At 39.1% G+C, this 20,184-nt stretch overlaps 1 protein-coding gene across 9 annotated transcripts in view; it reads left to right on the top strand.

Moving 5' to 3' along the window:
• The window catches only part of GABPA (GA binding protein transcription factor subunit alpha), a 40,056-nt gene that overhangs the window by 14,469 nt on the left and 5,403 nt on the right, over positions 1 to 20,184 (top strand). For all 9 annotated transcript variants that reach the window (XM_055421813.2, XM_055421758.2, XM_055421795.2 and 6 more), the window contains 6 exons: positions 3,651 to 3,735; positions 5,848 to 6,093; positions 7,799 to 7,993; positions 11,886 to 11,939; positions 12,867 to 13,007; positions 16,827 to 17,019. In XM_055421813.2, the coding sequence (XP_055277788.1) occupies positions 3,651 to 3,735; positions 5,848 to 6,093; positions 7,799 to 7,993; positions 11,886 to 11,939; positions 12,867 to 13,007; positions 16,827 to 17,019 (914 nt within the window). The remainder of the gene's footprint in view (positions 1 to 3,650; positions 3,736 to 5,847; positions 6,094 to 7,798; positions 7,994 to 11,885; positions 11,940 to 12,866; positions 13,008 to 16,826; positions 17,020 to 20,184) is intronic.

The following is a 20,184-nucleotide window of genomic DNA, read 5'->3' as shown; positions in this document are numbered from 1 at the left end:
GAGTATTTTTATGTATAAAAGTAGTTGCCTTTATAGGGTTGCTCAAATAGTTTCTTCAGACCTTTCTTGAATATATGAATAAGTACTAGGGATTTATTTGGTTTTTCTCATGCTGTCTTATGTATATCGTGTCATCTTTTCGAATGTTTGGTTTGGTTTCTTCTTCACTCCTCCCCCCTCTGCCTTGCAATATAGCTGTTCCACAAATCAGAACTTCTGCCTTAGTTTTTTAAAAATTCAAATCATATGTCTCCTCTATTTTTAAATAAGATACTGATGTAGAATAAGTTGAAATGTTATGATGAAATTTGTGAATTTTAGTTGCCATCTAACCATACATTTTTTTTTCCCGGTATGTCTAATAAATATTAGGGGAGGAGGGAAGTTGCTCTTCTAAAGAGAATATGTGTGAGTCTAATAATATTGTGATTTAAGGGTTTTCTTCTCTCAGCTGTGAACTAACATAATTCATAACATAATTCATAGGGGTGAATTAACATAATCTTTTTGGAAGGGACTTAGTATTTAGTGTCTTAATGTTGAATGTAAAATAGCAGCTTTCCTCAAGGAATTTTCTTAAGTGCTCCCCTCAGTGAGCAAAGGCGTACATTGCATACTTGTGCAGAAACTAAAAATGTCTCAAATGATCCAAAAATAGGGAATGAGATAAATAAATTCTGTTGATTAGAATTCAAGGCAGCCATTAAAACTAACTGAACCAGGGCTTCCCTGGTGGTCCAGTGGTTAGGACTCCACACTTCCCCTGCAGGGGACGAGGGTTTGATCCCTGGTCAGGGAAGTTCTGCATGCTGTGAGGTGCAGCCAAAAAATAAATTGGTGAACTAGAATTATATAGGCAGTTTAGATTGAATGAAAAAATATTTGCAAGACATTTCTAAATTATCTCATTCTTCACAGCAGTCTTTGAAGTTGGCATCTTCTTAATCATTATCTACAGATGTAGCAACTGAGATTTAAAAGAAATAATTTGCCCAGTGTATTAGGGTGTGTTGGAATTTGAACTGAAACCTTTGTAACTATAGAACTCTCTTCACTTGTTTGAGGCCAACTTTTTAGGAAAGCTTTCTTTGCATAAATCAGTGTCACTGAACTTACCTTGTTTTTTCTTATGTGTAAAATTAAGGGGAATTTGGACTCAATCTCTTACTTGTCTTTTAGCTCTGACATTTGTTGCTGCTCTTACAATACCTGACTTATCTAAAATGAAAGTAAAACCTGCAAAGTAGCCAACCTATCATAGGATCTCAATAAATATTGGTTGAAGGGATCAAACCTGGGCCACAGCAGTGACAGAGCTAAATCCTAACCACTAGGCCCTCAGGTAATTGTGCTGGAGAAGATTCTTGAGAATCCCTTGGAATGCAAGGAAATCAAACTAGTCCATCCTAAAGGAAACCGACCCTGAATATTCATTGGAAGGACTGATGTTGAAGCTAAAACTGTAATACTTTGGCCACCTGATGCACAGAGCTGATTCATTGGAAATACCTTGATGCTGGGAAGTATTGAGGGCAGGAGGAGGAGAGGGCGACAAAGGATGGTTGGATGGCATCATTAACTCAATGGACATGAGTTTGAGCAAACTCTGGGAGATAGTGAAGGAAGGGAAGCCTGGCGTGCTGCAGTCCATGGGGTCACAAAGAGTCACACAGGGCTGAGCGCCTGAGTAACAATGCACCGGGCCTTGCCTCCTGTGTCCTCAGCCTGCCTTTTTGTCTGTGGAAAAAGCTTTAGTCAAAGGATGAGTTTAATCAGAGAAGGAGAAAATGCAGAAACAAAGGAAAACAGTCATGACAAAACAAAAATAATTTCGTCACTAAGCAAATTCAAAGACCTTTAGTTCATTCTCAAGGGCTATCATATCCTGTGAGCTGTCTTATAGATACTAAAACCCCACTAGGTGAAAGTAGTTTAACTGCATGACCAGACTGTAGCCACACGATAAATTGCCACAATTCCAAGAATTGGCCTTAAGAAAATGGGAACAGACCGACTATGGAACTAAGATTAACTGTACTTAAAACAACCAACATGATACCAACATGATACCGATCACACCACCAATGTCCAATTTCAAGATGACTATCAGAGCTGACTGTACTGTTTTTGCATGTAGCCCTCTCCTTCCATCTATAAAAGCTCTTGCCCACTGATTGTCAGTGGAGGGGAGTTAGCCTTTGGACAGGAGTCTGCTCCCCACCAGTTGCCAGCATCCCAAATAAAACAAACTTTCCTTACCACCAATAAATAAATAAATAAATATTGGTTGAATAAATGGGAATATGCATAATTTATAGTATTATAGAATTCAGAACTAGCTTTGGATCTAGGGCATTTTTCATTTCTTCCTGTCTCCCTTCCTCTCTTCAAAAAGAATATGAGGATAGCAACTTCTGTTCTCCATGTCATTTAACACAAATATATAGTTGGAGTCAGAATGCTTGCCACTTGTGTAATACAAATACAAATGCTTTTATATTTTCAGATAAGTGCTGACTTTAAAGCTGATGAACAATTGAGTTGCGCTTCTCTAAGGAATGTGACCCAAGATCAAATACCGTGCTTGAGTTTTGTTCTTGTGACAGCTCTTACTGAACTAGCTAGTGTGCCCAGCACCTGAGAATCCTGTTTCAGAGCCACACAGGCTTTAGCTTCTAGTGCATAATACCATTACCAGTGTCTACTAGAAAGGGGAGAAATCTCAGGAGAATTTTTAGCAAAATGTCATACAGAGACTGTTGTATTAAGGAGTGAAGCTGCCACATTTGACGTGTCTATCTGCAGGGTTACACAGTTTGTCTTGTCTCTATTTAAGTTAGATGCAGTCACTTAAGACTTTAGGCTCTATGTGTATGGTGTTTTTCGTTTTAGAAAATATGTTTGTACCACGATTCCCATATTGGCTGAATTCTAGGAATAAGAGTAGGAGGACTTTGTATCTCCAGCTGTATGTATACACAGAAATATACCTTATCCAAAATAATTTAACACAAACATGTTTTTAAACTTGATAAAATGTCCAGAAGTCAGAAGTTCTTTTTGCCGTTGGTGTGAAATGCATTCCAAAGCACTGATGCTGAAAGGTGCCGAAAGGTTATAGAACTATGACTAAAGGTATTCATAGCTCGGTCAGGTAGTGTGGTGGTAAGTCCTTTAACTTTGTTAACTTCAGGGTCAGAAACTGAATTAACCCTGATCGTAAATGTGTATCCTTGGTTATGAAGAGATTTGGCAAGAAGTATATAAATAAATCTGTATAAATTGTCCCCACTAATTAAAAAACCCTTGCTTACTCATGGCAGATAACTTGCATTATCTTCTACCAGAAATACTTTTGCAGAAATAATAGTTGCCTTTTGGCATTATTTAAAATTCTAAACTAGACTCCAGAGCTAGAGAAAACCGCTATTTAAAGCAAGTCCTGTTTGTGTTGTCCCTAATTGCTACCACAGTGGTGAAATCCTTTTCAGTTTTGGCAAAGAATTAAATGATATGACAACTTGAATAATTAAATGTGTTCTTGTAATCTAATTAGTGTACCTCAGTAATTAAGTCCTATTTGGCACATCCATTTATATTAAACCAGATGACTGAGCTAAAATAATCTTAATCCTTTTACCCATGTTTAGCTGGATCCAGAACGAAGTTTATTTGACCAAGGAGTAAAGACAGATGGAACTGTACAGCTTAGTGTACAGGTAATTTCTTACCAAGGTAAGTTAATTTTAGTGTTGTCATTTAAAAATTTAATTCGTGTTTTTCTAACATGGGAACTCAGTTTTATAAGTTTTAGGTGATTGTCTAAGTTAGTTAATGTGATGTTATAGTTAAATATTCGTGCTTTTCTTTATCTGTCAGGATGAAGCAAATTGTATAACACATTCTGCCTACTTTAATCAGGAAAGGATATATTATAGGATAGTAAATAACAGAATCCCAGGGAGGGCTGGAAGAACATGTGCTAGCTGACTTTCTAAAAATGCCTCAGCCACACTGCAGAACTGGACTGCCAAGGAAGCTGCTGCTCTGCTGGGATCTGGAAAATGCCAGATCTGAAAGCCATCACTGTAGCTATTGACTTGGAACTATGCTCCCTTTTCAGTAATCCACATTAGCCAACGGATGGATTGCTTGTCCCCTCTTAACTCATTTCCAAGTAGAACCCTCATGCCAGTAGTTCTGGAACCTAAGTCACATCTGTACTCCTGCACGGAAATCTAGTCTCTGCAGTTGAGCACACAGAGAGGACTTTGCAAAGGCTGTGGGGTGACCCGTCAGCCATATCTATCATAGTATTGTACTGATCTTTGCAAATACACAGAAAATTAGGAAACCATTTTTGGTAGATTGAATTTTAGTTTTTTAAATGGGCTTGTTGGGATTTCTAACCAGAGTTGTAAACTAATTTTGATCTCTGAACATGTTATCTGTTGTTGTTCAGTTGCGTAGTCATGTTTGACTCTTTGCAACCCCGTGGACTGCAGCCTGCCCGGCTCCTCTGCTCCACTGTCTCCTGGAGTTTGCTCACATTCATGTCCATTGCGTTAGTGATGCTGTGTAACCATCTCATCCTCTGCTGCCCCCTTCTCTTTCTGCCTTCTGTCCTTCCCAGCATCACAGTCTTTTCCAGTGAATCAGGTGGAACACTTTATATTGCTTACAATTATGTTTCACAAACAAAGTTTTTTCCACATTATGAAAGTGGTAATTACCTACTTATGATCCTTAATCTCCCCAGAATTTTCCTATTGTTGGAAACAGCAAAGAAAAATCAGTCTTTGTTTATTATCTTTAAAAGCTTAGTGACCTCTCAGTGCAGGTGTGTTTAAGAAGAGTTGACTTGATGAAATTTGATGGGGGATTAACAACTAATTTTTAGGAAAAATTTTTTTCAAAAATTGCGATTTTTTTTCTCATGAACATTTGAAAAAAAGCACCTTCTGTTTACACCACCTAATGAGTGAAAGCAGTATATTTTTCTGTAATACACCTTTTGAGATTGAACTTCACAATAATGAAATTGAGGTTTTTTTTTTCTTTCAAGTACACTTTGATGTAGATTGTAACTAAATCAGTGAGCAAACGGTAGCCGTTAAGTTGTATGATCGTTTCTTAGAACTGTCATTTTACCATAAGTAACTATGATTATTTCATAAAGGGCTAGTTTTAAAACATGTACTTTGTCTTCTAAAAAGACAAGGAGTCAGTAAATAATTTTAACTAGCTTAAAAAGACTTTTTAAACTTCTAAAGATGAGTAGCTACTCATTTAACTTCCTATTACATATTGGTTCATTTTCTCTGTTTGTGGGTGAAGTGTGTGTGTCTGTATGCATGGTGGTGGTGGTCTTAAATTATTTTAGATTTATAGAAAAATTGCAAGTGTAGTAAGAGACTTCCTGGATATCCTTCACCTGTTTTCCCCAAATGTTAACTTTTATTATTACATTGCTTTATTCTGTCTCTTCCTCATCCCCACATTATTTTTTTGACCTGGTTAAAAGTAAAATGTAGACATTTTTTTTCTGTCTCTAAATACATTAGTGTGTGTGTTTTCCGAAACAAAGAATTCTTTTACATGATCACAGTTATCAAAATCAGGAAATTAATACTGATACAATAGTGTCATGTGATATACCAAAGTTCTGTTGAGTTGTTGTTTTTGTCATTTAATAGAAATCTGTTCAAGTTCTCCAGACATAATGCTAAAAATATTTGACATGGAGTTTTGCTCTCCTATATGAGAACATATAAACTAAACTAAATTTTGCTGTGTTACTTTCATGTCTTCACTTAAATATACTTTTTTTTTTTAATCATTGTTAAGGAATTGAACCAAAGCTAAATATCCTGGAAATTGTTAAACCTGCGGAAACGGTTGAAGTAGTTATTGATCCAGATGCTCACCATGCGGAAGCAGAAGCACATCTTGTTGAGGAAGCTCAAGTGATAACTCTTGATGGCACAAAACACATTACGACCATTTCAGATGAAACGTCAGAACAAGTGACCAGATGGGCGGCTGCCCTGGAAGGTTACAGGAAAGAGCAAGAGCGTCTTGGGATACCCTATGGTAATAAAATGCATAATAATCATGTTAGGCAGAATAATATTTAGGCGTGACATAGAAGACACTATGGTGAAAAAGTTATCCATTTTAAATATAGAACTTTTAGGAAATAAATAGATATTCTGTGTATCTTTTTCTTTTGGACTGTTAATACGTGATGGTGCTGGGAATGCAATGATATACATTTTTTTAAAAATCCTGCCCTTAGGGCATTCATAATTTAGTTAAAGAGGGAAACAATAACGGAAAAGAAATCGTTTCCATGAAGGTGACATGTTTTTAAGTTGTCATAACTGGTATAAAAGAAACATACTACTAGAATCTCAAAGGAATCATAGTGATCTGGGGGAAAATTGGGAAAGAGTTTATTGTAGACAAGGAAACTTCTGGACATTCCAGACAGGAAGTGTTTGTGCAAAGCTGAGAGGGGAGTGTGCTGAGTAGTGAGAAGATTCAGTGGGTGAGGAATTATTCTATAGCATTATAGAATTGATTCTGATTGATGCCGGTGACAGTTGAAAATGAATGTGGCAGTGGGATGTGACGTAAGTTGGAGCGGTAGTTTCCGTGTGTCCAGGTAATAACATTTAGGTTAGCCTAGACCAGGTGATTTCCGTGGGAGCAGAAAGAAGGAGACGAATCAAAATAGTGATAGGACTGATCAGCTGGATGATGGATTGCATGAGGATAGAGAGGGGAGAGTCGAATGTTTATTCAATTTCTCTAGCTTGGGTGACTAGGCAATAATAATATTGATAAGAATTGGTTACATCTTCATATTTCCTGAGCTAGGCACCATGGTAAATGCTGGGCTTTCAGTGGTGCATAAGAAAGCCAGTTCATGCCTTCTAAACCTTTGTAGGGGAGGTGGGAAAGTCTGGTATTGGAAAGACTTTAAGGGAAAGTGTTGACGGTGCTTGATTTTCAAGAGTACATACTCAGTTGAGGGTCACCAGAAAGTAGTTTCAGGGGCGCAAGATTTGGACTGGAGATAAAGGTGTTATCTGGGATGAAGTCACATCGAGTTTGTATTAACGTCATACAAGTAGGTGTAGTCTCTGGTGGAGAGAGAGAAAATGAATGATAGCACAGTGCTGAACCTCGTCAACATTCAGAGAGGAACAGGAAGTTGGGGAGGCATGAAATCGCTTACCAGATAGAAGAAAATTAAGAACTATACATTTATAGTACCATTGAAATTGAGGAGGAGTTTTAGATGGTCACAAGGCTCAATGCTGCTGAGAAAGTCAAAGAATGCTGGCTGAGTAGTATCTACTAAATTTGGTCATCAGGGGCTCATTCGTGAATTTCAATACAAAATAGCTGTTGGAGACACAAAACTGAATTATAAGAAATAAACATTGCAGAAATGGAAAAAACTGAATATTAACTTGCTGAGGGGGCATTTCCTAGAAGGTAATCATGTATTTTATTCTTCCATTTGTCTCACTGGAGAGCAGTTGTGCATTTTGTTTTTTCTTAATAAAATTCCAAACTAACTGATGTTGGAACAAGTGAACCCATCAAATTTTAGATTAAGGAGTTGAAAAGGAGCTAAGAAGAAAATGAGTTCACTTACTGGGGTGGGGGAGGGGGGACCTGTCTAGATTCTATCTGTGTGTTTGTGTGTGTGTGTGTTGACAGGTTAACTGTAAATTCTGTAATATCTAAGATGTAGCTAGGCTAATGGTAATTTTTTTGTCTTTAGATCCCATACAGTGGTCCACGGACCAAGTCCTGCATTGGGTGGTTTGGGTAATGAAGGAATTCAGCATGACTGATATAGACCTAACTACACTGAATATTTCTGGAAGAGAACTCTGTAGTCTCAGCCAAGAAGATTTTTTTCAGCGAGTTCCTCGGGGAGAAATTCTCTGGAGTCATCTGGAACTTCTTCGCAAATGTATAAAATTGAAATTATTACCTTTGCATTATAACTTAAGTTTAATTTTATTTCTTTATAACTTTGTTTTCATCTTAATCGTTCATTGCTAAAAGCAGAAATAATTAACATTTACTGTGTAAGGCTGTGATGTGCTGAGAACTTATACGTATAATCTCATTTAATCTTATACTAAAGATCATTACTTTTCCTTATTTCTTCAGATAGGAGTCTGAGGCTTAGAGAGCCCCCAAGGTTATAGAACTAGGGTGTGGCAGAACCAGGATCCAAACCCAGGCAGACTAACACTAGACTCCAAGCCCTGTCCTATCCAAGTAAGATGCTGTGCCTTGCAGTTAGCTCTGTTCGTGTATTCCAGGTGTTGGCTTCCGGTTCATCAGTCAGTTCTTTCATTGATGTTCATCTTTTAGAAATTTATGATGATTTGTTCACAGATGGCTTCTCTCTCATCTTCTTATTTATGGGGATTAAATCTTATAGAATGTCTTTTAATCGAATGGGATTTTAAGGGGGAAAGGGGAAGTAGTTAAGTATGCAACCCCCCATCTTGAATTGGAAGCCACTGGTTACAGTGTTTCCATGTTGCTTAGCAGACATTATTTTGATGATTAACGCTGTCCAACGAAAAGAGCTCAAATATATGTAAATTACTTTGTTTGAATTTTAATCTATGTTATGTATCAGTGACTGTTAAAATATGTTAGTAGTAACCCATTCCCTGACATTGTTATATAAATCAAAAACTCTGACCTAAGAACGTATTTTTCAGAATGCGTGAATAGGACATGCTGACTTTGTTTTTATAATTGCTGTGAATGAAAATATAAATGGTGGCATTTCATTCTACTGTGTACGCAATTAGGGAACAGTTCTGGTGGAGGGATTTTTCAGGCATCTAATGCTTAGGATTTCATCTGCCGTTGAATAAGAAATGAGCTCAGTGGAGAGGCTTTCCTTCATTGTTTTATTGGCAGTATCTCTCTTGTGTTGGTTCTCTTAAATATTAGCAGGAAAAGTATTGAAAAGACCTAGTAGATTCATTACATTTACAAGGTTTATCTCTAGTTTCAGTTCCTATTCGATAAATAAGTTGAATGTTCTAGTTGAAAGTTTATCCTTGGCGTCACAGGTTTTCTTCTCCGTAGAGCTGTTTAGATGAGTAAGGTAAATTCTGAAATATTTCAGGTTTTTAACATGTGAGTCATGTTTACACAAACATTTTCTTGTAGGAACTCTCAAGAATAGAACAAGGACAGTGTTTAGACTGCAGCTTGGTTTTTCTCAAGTTCATCATTTTTGCTGTCTATCCCAGATCAGCACTTTGTTTGTTGTTTCTCTCTGGCTCTCCTAGGGCTTCTCAAGTGTTAAAGCTCACTCAGAGGCTTTGCCCAGCACAGGGGGCTGTGAGAAATCTTACATATCTTTCCATCTTCCTGCAGTAGAATGGGTCTTCTGCAGAAGAGCTCTGCTTTGGAATTGTTTTGTTTACAAAAGTAACAAAGCCCCATGGCCCACATGAATATCTTAAGGAATTCCTTGCTTATCTGGCCATGATTCTTTGCTCTCCCTGGCAAGGAAATTCCATTGGGTTTAGAAATCTAATTCTCAGAATCTGGGAATGGGTAGGGTGATGTGTAAGGCTGTGTCTGGTCGACTTTCTATAATTCACAAGCCTAACTTCTCAGAACAGACTCCTTGGGGCACAGTCTAGCTCTCTGGCCCCTCTTGTAGACTGAAGTCTATAAGCATATCCTTATTAACCTAGCAGTTATTATCTGTTCCTCAGTGATTTATCAAGGAGAAACAGTACTGAACAGATAGACCTCCTTCTGTAAGTATTTGTGTTAGTTTTCCCACCCAGGCCACCCGCCTCCTGCAGTTTCCCTTCTAGTGAAACTTTATCCAAGACCTACCGTACATGGAGAGGATAATTAGGAAATGTTCCAGGAGTTCCAGCTCTCTATGATGTCCTTCTTGGTGTTAATATGTCTTCTGTGGTCAGAGGCACAAAACTCAGTTTGCTGAGAGTTTTCTTTGGGACAAAGAATTGCCTATACCTTCAGTGTTAACAGAGTTTGCATGAAATGGCTCCACACACCCTAAAAGTTTTCCTCTTAGGGCTCTGTTTCCTTTATGTGGGATCAGGGTTTGAGGGCTGGAGACGGAATTTGATGTTTAGAGTGTCTGTGTGGTCTTGGACCAGCCTTTCAAAAGCCCCTCTGTTTCTGTGTTCTGCCTTCTGTTAATATCTTGAGAGTTCCCAGGAAACAAACCAAACTCCAGTCCAAAAATCAGGGCTGAGCGGCTGATCTTACAGGTTTGTAATGCCTGTGCCGTGTAGTGCTGACTCTTGTTTGCATCTTTTTAAGCTAGGGTACTGTGTTCAGTCAGTCAAGAGTTGAACAGTTTCATTTCAGTAGCACTTTGCTCTTTCAAGGTAATTTTACAAAATTTGGGGGGGGAATATACCACAAATAGATAGCATGAATTTTTCTTCAGGACAGTTGTCCTTGAGGAGAGTACTCAGAACTATGAATCTGGATAAAAGAATAGTGTCTTCAACTTACTGAAAGTTAACTGTATTTCAGGCATTGTGCTTCTTAAAAATATTTTCCTTTAATCCTAACAACAGCCTCATGAAGTGGTGGGTGGGGGTATCTCATTGCATTATGAAGAAATAAGTGTTCAGGTTAGTTGAATAATTTACCGTTGTCATACAGCCAATAAGTTAGTGCTAAGACCAGAACCCAGATCTGAGGCTAGTCTCATATAATTGTTTACAGTCCCAAACTCGGGACCCCCAAAGAAAGCTCCCATCTGGCAAGTAGGAGTCGGATCTCTCTTTAGTTTCCCGGTCCTCTTCAGCTCTGTGTCTGGCGTTGGATCCTGGTGTAACATTCTCAGTAGAACTGTGTTAGGAGCCCAGGCCCCAGGACTCAGCTCGGTGCACAGATGACTGCTGGTGGGTACAACTTCAGTTGGAGAGAGAAGCATCCAAGTCTGTGATGGGCACTAAACAGGCTGAAGGGATATAGACTGGCAAGTGTGACTCTTATCTGAGAGGTGAAGAATAACATTTCAGTAGGAAACAGCAACGGATGAGTAATGAATGGTTCTCCAGATGGTTGTGTTAGGACCTTTTACACTGTAACTCATGGGGAGTTTTGTTTTGGGGGTTTTTTTTGGCTGCACTGCGCGGCTTGTGGGATCTTAGTTCCCCATCCAGAGATTGAACCTGCGCCCTTGGCAGTGAGACAGCGAAGTCCTAACCACTGGACGACCACCAGGGAGTTCCCTTCACTGTACCTCATTTGAGACCTGTATTTGTAGACGTGTTAAATTATTTAGTTCGTTTGTGACACAGAGAACAGCTGTAATTCCACTGAAATTTTGGCTATCTATCTTTAGAAGAAGTATTCTAAAGTTAAAGCAGTTTTTTTTATTTTAGTTGATAATTGATCATGCATACACCAGATTATGATGTTCTCTCCAGTCGTCTTGAAAGAGCCTTTTTGATGAAGAAAATGTGTCTAAATAATTTAATTCTGGTGATCTGATCTTGAATATTTCCTGTTTTACATAAAATGTAGATAAATAGATTTATAATAGATGTTTTCAAACCCTGGTTCTCTGAACAACTTTTCTGAACATTGAATTGGAGCTTTCTTTCTGGTAATTCTCTTAAAAATATCTATTCCCTGTAAAATGACTATGAAGTATTTTTAGCTTCTTAGGCCAATAAGTTTCAATTATTTTATGTTTTGCTTTTTTATTTGCTTGGTTTTTGTCTTAATCATGGAGGGTGGTTTTTTTTTTTAATTGAATTTTACTGAATTGGAGTTTGCATTTGTGGTTTAAATGAAAACAAAAAATTTTTATGTGTGTTCTTCAGATGTATTGGCAAGCCAAGAACAACAGATGAATGAGATAGTTACAATTGATCAACGTGAGTATTCATGTGCCCATAATGTAGGGCTGATTTGTCAGTAAGAAATGTTCCATTTAGTACTGCAAGGTAGTAAAAAGAAAAGCTAATTTGTAAATTTTGTATGAAGTATTTTAGATATACAAAGACATAAAGTATAACCAACATCTGCATACACCATAAGAGATAAAATTTTATATGTTAAGTTTAATCCCATTTTAAATGACTGTCCTGAACTTGAGGTTTCTTATTCTATGCATATTTTATATTTTATGAACTTTTGTAACCATAACACGTTAGGGCATTGTTTTATACATGTATAAACTTTTGGGTAAAGATGGTGATATACTGTGTCTATCCTTTTATAGCTTGCTTTTTTGATTTTCATTTGTGAGACCTATGTTGATATCTGTAGCTCAATTTTATTTTCACTGCTGTTTATCATTTTTAAAACTTTGTGAACATCATTGAATGAGTAAATATCATTGAACATCATTGAATGAGTAAGAATGTGTGTGAGATTCTCTGGTTGTGATTTCATGGGATTCTACCCTTTCAACTTTACTGGATATTACTGAAGTTTTTCTCAAGATGGTGGTACATTTGTACTCCTGTCAGCAGTGGAACATGAATTCTCATTTGTCCACATTCTCCAGAATTTGATAAACCATCTCTTATGAACAAATATTTTTAAAAATAGATTTTTTATAACTTTATCTACTGTATGTCTACTATATATACATCAATAAGTTTTTCCAAAATAAGGAAACCAACTTTTATTCACTTAAGATTCATAGACAGTAATGCCTTGAATTACTTGCCTCTGAACTTTTGTTGAGGTAATTAGAGAGGCATCAGTTAAATTGCATTTTATTTTCTTTCAGTAGTTTTTTCTCTATTTGTATTGGAAGGAGAAAAAAAAAATTTTCCCCTTGTCTTGCTTTGCAGCTGTGCAAATTATTCCAGCATCAGTGCAGTCTGCTACGCCAACTGCCATTAAAGCTATAAATAGTAGTGCAAAGGCAGCTAAAGTTCAAAGAGCTCCGAGGATTTCAGGAGAAGATAGGAGTTCGCCTGGAAACAGAACAGGTATTTTTGCATTGTCATCTGATATTTATAAAATTTGTCAAATTATGTATATTTTGTTTTATTTCACTGTATGAAAATGTGAATATGGACTTTTTCTCTTCTGGGACTCCTATGATTTGAGTGTTGGGGCGTTTGACATTGTCCCAGAGGTCTCTGAGGTTGTCCTCATTTCTTTTAGTTTTTTTTTCTTTTTTCCTCTCTGCTTCATTTATTTCTGCCATTCTATCTTCTACCTCACTTATCCTATCTTCTGCCTCTGTTATTCTACTGTTGGTTCCCTCCAGAGTGTTTTTTATCTCATTTATGGCATTATTCATCATTGATTGACTCTTTTTTATTTCTTCTATGTCCTTGTTAAACATTTCTTGCATCTTCTCAATCCTTGTGTCCAGGCTATTTATCTGTAACTCCATTTTGTTTTCAAGATTTTGGATCATTTTTACCATCATTATTCTAATTTTTTTTTTTTCAGGTAGACTCCCTATCTCCTCCTCTTTTGTTTGGTTTGGTGGGCATTTATCATGTTCCTTTACCTGCTGAGTATTTCTCTGCCTCTTCATCTTGTTTAGATTGCTGTGTTTGGGGTGGTCTTTCTGTATTCTGGCAGTTTGTGGTTCCTTTTTATTGTGGAGGTTCCTCCCTGTGGGTGGGATTGGATGAGTGGCTTGTCAAGGTTCCCTGGTTAGGGAAGCTTGTGTCTGTGTTCTGGTGGGTGGAGCTGGATTTCTTCTCTCTGGAGTGCAGTGAAGTGTCCAGTAATGAGTTATGAGATGTCAGTGGATTTGGAGTGACTTTGGGAAGCCTGTATATTGAAGCCGAGGGCTATGTTCCTGTGTTGCTGGAGAATTTGTGTCGTATGTTTTGCTCTGGAACTTGTTGGCCCTTGGGTGGTGCTTGGTTTCAGTCTAGGTATGGAGGCATTTGATGAGCTCTATTAATGTTCCCTGGAGTCGGGAGTTCTCTGGTGTTCTCAGGATTTGAGCTTAAGCCTCTGCCTCTGGTTTTCAGTCTCATTCTTGCAGTAGCCTCAAGACTTCTCCATCCATACAGCACTGATGATAAAACATCGAGGTTAAAGATGAAAGTCTCTCCACAGTGAGGGAGACCCAGGAAGGTTCACAGAGTTACATGGAGAAGAGAAGAGGGAGCAGGGAGATGGAGGTGGCCAGGAGGATAAAGGGGAGAAGCAAAAGGAGAAAGAAAGATCCAGCCAGTAATCACTTCCCTAAGTGTTCTCCTTGGAAGGAAAGTTATAACCAACCTTGATAGTATATTAAAAAGCAGAGACATTACTTTGCCAACAAAGGTCTGTCTAGTCAAGGCTATGGTTTTTCCCGTGGTCATGTATGGATGTGAGAGTTGGACTGTGAAGAAAGCTGATCGCCGAAGAATCGATGCTTTTTAACTGTGGTGCTGGAGAAGACTCTTGAGAGTCCCTTGGACTTCAAGGAGATCCAACCAGTCCATTCTAAAGGAGATCAGTCCTGGGTGTTCATTGGAAGGACTGATGCTAAAGCTGAAACTCCAATACTTTGGCCACCTCATGCGACGAGTTGACTCACTGGAAAAGACTCTGATGCTGGGAAAGGTTTGGGGTGGGAGGAGAAGGGGACGACAGAGAATGAGATGGCTGGATGGCATCACCAACTCTGCGGACATGAGTTTGAGTGAACTCCGGGAGTTGGTGATGGACAGGGAGGCCTGGCGTGCTGTGATTCATGGGGTTGCAGAGAGTCGGACATGACTGAGCGACTGAACTGAACTGAAGTGTTCTCCACAGCCCAGAACACACAGAGATTCACAGGGTTGGGTAGAGAAGGGGGAGAGGGGAGATAGAGGCGACTAGGGGAGAAAAGGAGAGTCCAAAGTGGAGAGAGCAGTCAGGCCAGTGATCACACTCCCAAGTAAAAATGGGTACTGAAGATTGGGTTCTTAAAGGTACAAAATTAATAACCAATACCAAAAAGCAAAGATTAAAAATCTAGAGTAGAGGTTAGATTCTCAAAAATACAATATTAAAAGAATGAAACAAAATCACAAAAATTATAAAAAATATATATGAAGTTTGCCTTAAAAATAGCGTCTTTTTTTTCCCCACGGTAATAGTAGCTTATAAAAATGAAAATTAAGGGAGTAATAGAGAACTTAAAAAGAATTTTTTTTAATGATAATAGTAAAAGTATATCTAGGAATTTCCCTGGAGCTGTTGTGGGCAGTGTAGGTCAGTTCAGTTTCAGACATTTCCTTGTTCAGCTTATACTTCTCAAGATCTATAGGCCCCTTCCAATGTAGTCAGTGCTAACTACAGGGTTTTAATCTCTTGCACCTGTCACTTCCAAAGCGGTTCCCTCTGTTTGTTTTAGCTTCTTCTGTTTGCTGGTTTCTTCAGTGTCTAACTTCCACCCTGACACTAGGGGGCGGTGGTGGTCACTTTTTTAGGCTCACTTGTTCAGTCGTGCTGTGGGGAGGGAGGAGCACTGCAAACAAATATTACTGGCGTGTGCTCGCAGTGTCTCAGCCACACTGGGTTTGCCCCCACTCATGGCATGTGTGCTTTCCCAGTCTACACTGCTCAGGCTCTAGGTTGCTCTGCAGGGGAACCGTCTAAAGCGGGCCCTGGGTTGCGTACACTTCCCAGGTCTAAGCCGCTCAGGTTCACTGTCTTGGGTACTCCACAAAGGCGCTAACTCGGTTGGGCCTGCGTTTTGTGCCATTCCCAGATCCGAGCCGCTCAGGCGACCAGGGTCTTGGTGAGCACACTCTCCCCAGGTGGGAGCTCCATCTTATCACCTCCCCGTCCCAACCGCTCGGTTCCTCTTAGCTGTGCCCTGTGTCTCTTCTGGGAAGCTGATCTCTGGCTGCGACCCTCCCTGCGAATGTCAACCGTCTAGGATCCCAGGAAGTCTTGATTAGCAACTGGGAGCCTGCTCGCAGTTTGTTAGAGGCTGCAGTCTCTGGGGCCGAGTTTGCCCCTTGCCTTCCGCCTCTGGCTGGCGCCCGCCTGCCTCCCTGTCTCCAGCAGGGGTTGGGCCGGTCCACAGCTGGGCAGCTTTCCTCCGGCATTCACTCAGTCCTTAGATCTGTGAGGGGTCGGCAGTGCCTTAGGTTAGGGCTCTGCAGGGAAAGTCCTCTCTCTGTCTCCCTCTGGCTGTCTCACAGTTTGGGTTGCTATCTCATGTCAGCTCCCTCAGATTGCCCCCAGGGCATGCAGGCCGGGTCCTTACCCTAAGCAATGCAGCCCACTCCTCCCTGTTCAGCCCCCACTTGGTGGTGGCGGATGTCAGCGTCTGGGCTACTTCTCTGCTGGGAATTGCCATTGGGCACGTAATCTGTGGGTTTTATTTAATTTTTTTTTTTTTTTCCTCCCAGTTATGTTGCCCTCTGAGATTCCAAAACTCCCCACAAACCCGCGGGTGAGAGTGTTTCTTGGTGTTTGGAAACTTCTCCTCTTGTAAAACTCCCTTCTCGGGAGGGGTCTCCGTCCCTAACTCTTTTGTCTCGCTTTTTTTATCTTTTATATTTTGTCCTACCTCCTTTCAAAGACAATGGGCTCCCTTTCTGGCAGAAGTTGTTTTGTGGAATTTTCTCAGCGTTCAAATGTTCTTTCGATGAATTTGTGGGGGAGAAAGTGGTCTCCCTGTCTTGTTCCTCCGCCATCTGAGGACTGCCCCCTGTACTTTTTCTCTGAAAATACCCTTTGTAAAAAGAAGTTTATGTTTTTCGTGTGACTCAGATATGAACCAAAGGACCTGTTTGTTGTCTTTTGCCCTCTGAAAATCCATAGCATTATGGTCAGTGCTTGTCATTGTCAATTTCTAGGAAACAATGGCCAGATCCAACTGTGGCAGTTTTTGCTAGAACTTCTTACTGACAAGGATGCTCGAGACTGCATTTCTTGGGTTGGTGATGAAGGAGAATTTAAGCTAAATCAGCCCGAACTGGTTGCACAGAAATGGGGACAACGTAAAAACAAACCTACAATGAACTATGAGAAACTCAGTCGTGCATTAAGGTAAGCATTTTAAAAGAATCAATCAGTCGTTTCTAAAAAATGGCTTCTTATTTGTATAAACATTGTTATGTAATGATGTTAAAATATTTGACTTATGTTTTCTTTATATAAATTAAAAAAGTAAAAGTGTTCACGTTTATGCTAAAAATTACTTCTTAAAAAGATTTTTAGTAATTTGACATATGTAGAATTTTATAAAAGATGATTCTAGATTATTTGTTCTTATCTGATTAAAACCATAGAGCACTCTGTTTAAAACCAGCATATTTAATCTTTGAGGTTTGTGTTTTTTTTATTAACAGAGATGCTGTCATTTGGCATAGATACATTGAGTGTCTGTAGACTCTAGTAAATACATAGATACTGTCAGTTTTTATAATTAGATTCAAAATGTTAACCCATTTCTCTTTTTCCTTCCCCCCAATCAGCCTAAATCTGAATAGTCAAGCTTTTTCAATTGAGTTGAAATAGAATAATTATTTATTATTTCTCATAAATGGTATGAAAGTTTTGATGTAATTACTGTCAGAATTTATGCTTAATACAGTGATGGAAATTCAGTATGTGCACTTAAGTATCTGAGAAGTAGGAATTATGTCTATTTTTTGGGAAGAGTGAATTTGATAGAGCAGTTCTGTGAATTTCACACACAGTATGATTTGCCTCTCATCATTAACACACGCAACCTTTCTATCCCCTCATCCCAGTGTAATTATATAATTATGTGGAATACTGGTTAAATCAGTATTCCTTGTTACAGGATCCTGGCGTTCAACTATTACCTAGTTTATCATGATAATTTTTGTTTTCCACAATGACTGTTTTCCTTAGCACATGTAAGTAACTAGAATGCTTTATTTTCAGTGTACTTATTAACTCAGTGTCAAACACTTTGCTAACTATCTAAAGATCCTTTCTGTGTAATCAGAATTAAAACTGTCATTTTTGACAGTTGATGTGATTGTGTACACGCAAGTCCTTTCAAAATTACAGACGAATTATTAGAATTAGTAATTAAGATGGTACTTGTCTGCAGTTGGCCTAAGTTTCAATGCAGTAGCTGCCTGAATAAGTGTTTTCATAGAACTTGACAAGATGATTATAGAATTTATATGTGAATGTAAAGTGCTGATGGAGTCCATGTAAAGTCCATGGGGTCGCAAAGAGTCGGAAACAACTGAGTGACTGAACTGAACTGATAAAATGTCATAAGAACCAGGACACCTGAAGAAGATTAACAAACTGGATAGACTTGCTCTACAGGATATAGAGACTCACTGTATCAGCAAGACAGTGTGCCATTTGCTTGGGATAGACAGAAGACCCAAGATTAGAACTGATAACTTGAATAGAACAAAGAATATAGGAACATTTGATTGAAGATGGCAGTAGGGAAGGGACCTACATTTCAGTCAGTAGTGCTGGGACAGTTGGCTCTCCATATGGACCCCCTTCCTCATAGCATACTGAAAATCAATTCTGTGTGACTTGTAGCTCTAAATTGTGAAAGTAAAATAGGGAAGCATCTAGAAATGCCTTCTTGACTTTAGTAGATGAGAAAAGACATTAAATAGAACCAGAAGCACTAACTAATTGAAAAGATCAATAAATTGGACTACATTTAAATTAAGAACTTCTGGCCATTAGAAACCATCAAGAGAGTGAAAGTCAAGCCTCATATATCTGATGTAAGACTCTTACCTGGAGTAATTAAAGAACTCTTACAGATCCATAGGAAATGAGGAAAAATTTAGAGATTATCCAAATGGCCAATCGGTTTGCTGACAAAGGTCCATCTAGTCAAAGCTGTGGTTTTCCAGTAGTCTTGTATGGATGTGAGTTGGATCATAAAGAAGGCTGAACGCCAAAGGATTGATGCTTTTGAACCGCGGTGTTGGAGAAGACTCTTGAGAGTGCCTTGGACTGCAGGAAGATCCAACCAGTCCATCCTAAAGGAAATCAGTCCTGAATATTCACTGGAAGGACTGATGCTGAAGCTCCAATACTTTGGCCACCTGATGCGAAGAGCCGACTCGTTGGAAAAGGTCTTGATGCTGAGAAAGATTGAGGGCAGGAGGAGAAGGGGGCAACCGAAGATGAGATAGTAGATGGCGTCACAGACTCCATGGACATGAGTCTGAGCAAGTTCCAGAGGATAGTAAGGGACAGGGAAGCCTGGCATGCTGCAGTCCATGGGGTCGTGGAGAGTTGGACACAACTTAGTGACTGCACAACAACACGTCCAAGAGTGGCTAAAATGAAAATAATTGCTTGTCACAAGTGTTGGTGAGGATATGTAGCAGTGGGAATGCTTCTGCACTTTCGGTAGAAGTGTAAACTGTGACTAGTAACCTAGCAGTTTATCTTCTAAGGATTTACCAGACAAAAATGTACATATATATTCATATGGATGCTTATAGCAGCCTTATTTATAACATCCCTAAATCAGAAGGGGCTTCCCGAGTGGCTCAGTGGTAAAGAATCTGCCTGCAGAGCAGGAGACACAGGTTTGATCCCTGAGGTGGAAAAATCCCCTCGTAGGAAATACTGCTCCAGTATTCTTGCCTGGGAAATCCCATGGGTAGAGTAACCTGGCAGGCTGTAGTCCATGGAGTTGCCAAGAGTTGGACACAACTGAAGTGATTGAGCATGCAAGCATACACAAAATCAGAAATCACCCAAACATCTTGCAACAGTAGAGTGAATAAGTAAACTGTGATATACTATAGAATACTGTGTATCCATGAAAATGCACTGATATGGGTGAACCTCAAACATAATATTCAGTGAAAGAAATCCAGACCCAAAGAGTGTATGCTGGATTTATATAGGAGCATGCAAATAACAGCAAAACTAAACTACAGCACGTAGAGATGCGTGTGTGGGTGATAAGAATACAAAAGCAGCAATGAAATTATCATCATGAACTAGGATTGTGTGATCTTCGAGAGCAAGGGAGGAGTGATGATTGAGAGGGGCTGTGGAGGAGCTGTGAGCAGTGTTCTGTGTCCTGACCGGAGTCATAGTTAACAAGTGAATGAATGTTCACGTTGTAATAAGTCACTGAGCTGTTCACTTAAATCAGAATGCCTACAGTATTTTAACTGGATGATGAGCTGTTGGTAGTTTGTGGGCTGAGATATAATTCTGTATTAATGTAGTTGA

Source organism: Moschus berezovskii, chromosome 1 (genome assembly GCF_049115385.1).
Source record: "Moschus berezovskii isolate FMDL1 chromosome 1, NW_MosBer_1.0, whole genome shotgun sequence".
In the NCBI taxonomy this organism is placed as follows: Eukaryota; Metazoa; Chordata; class Mammalia; order Artiodactyla; family Moschidae; genus Moschus; species Moschus berezovskii.
Note: the sequence above shows the minus strand (reverse complement) of the source record. Positions and strands in the feature narration are given on the sequence as shown.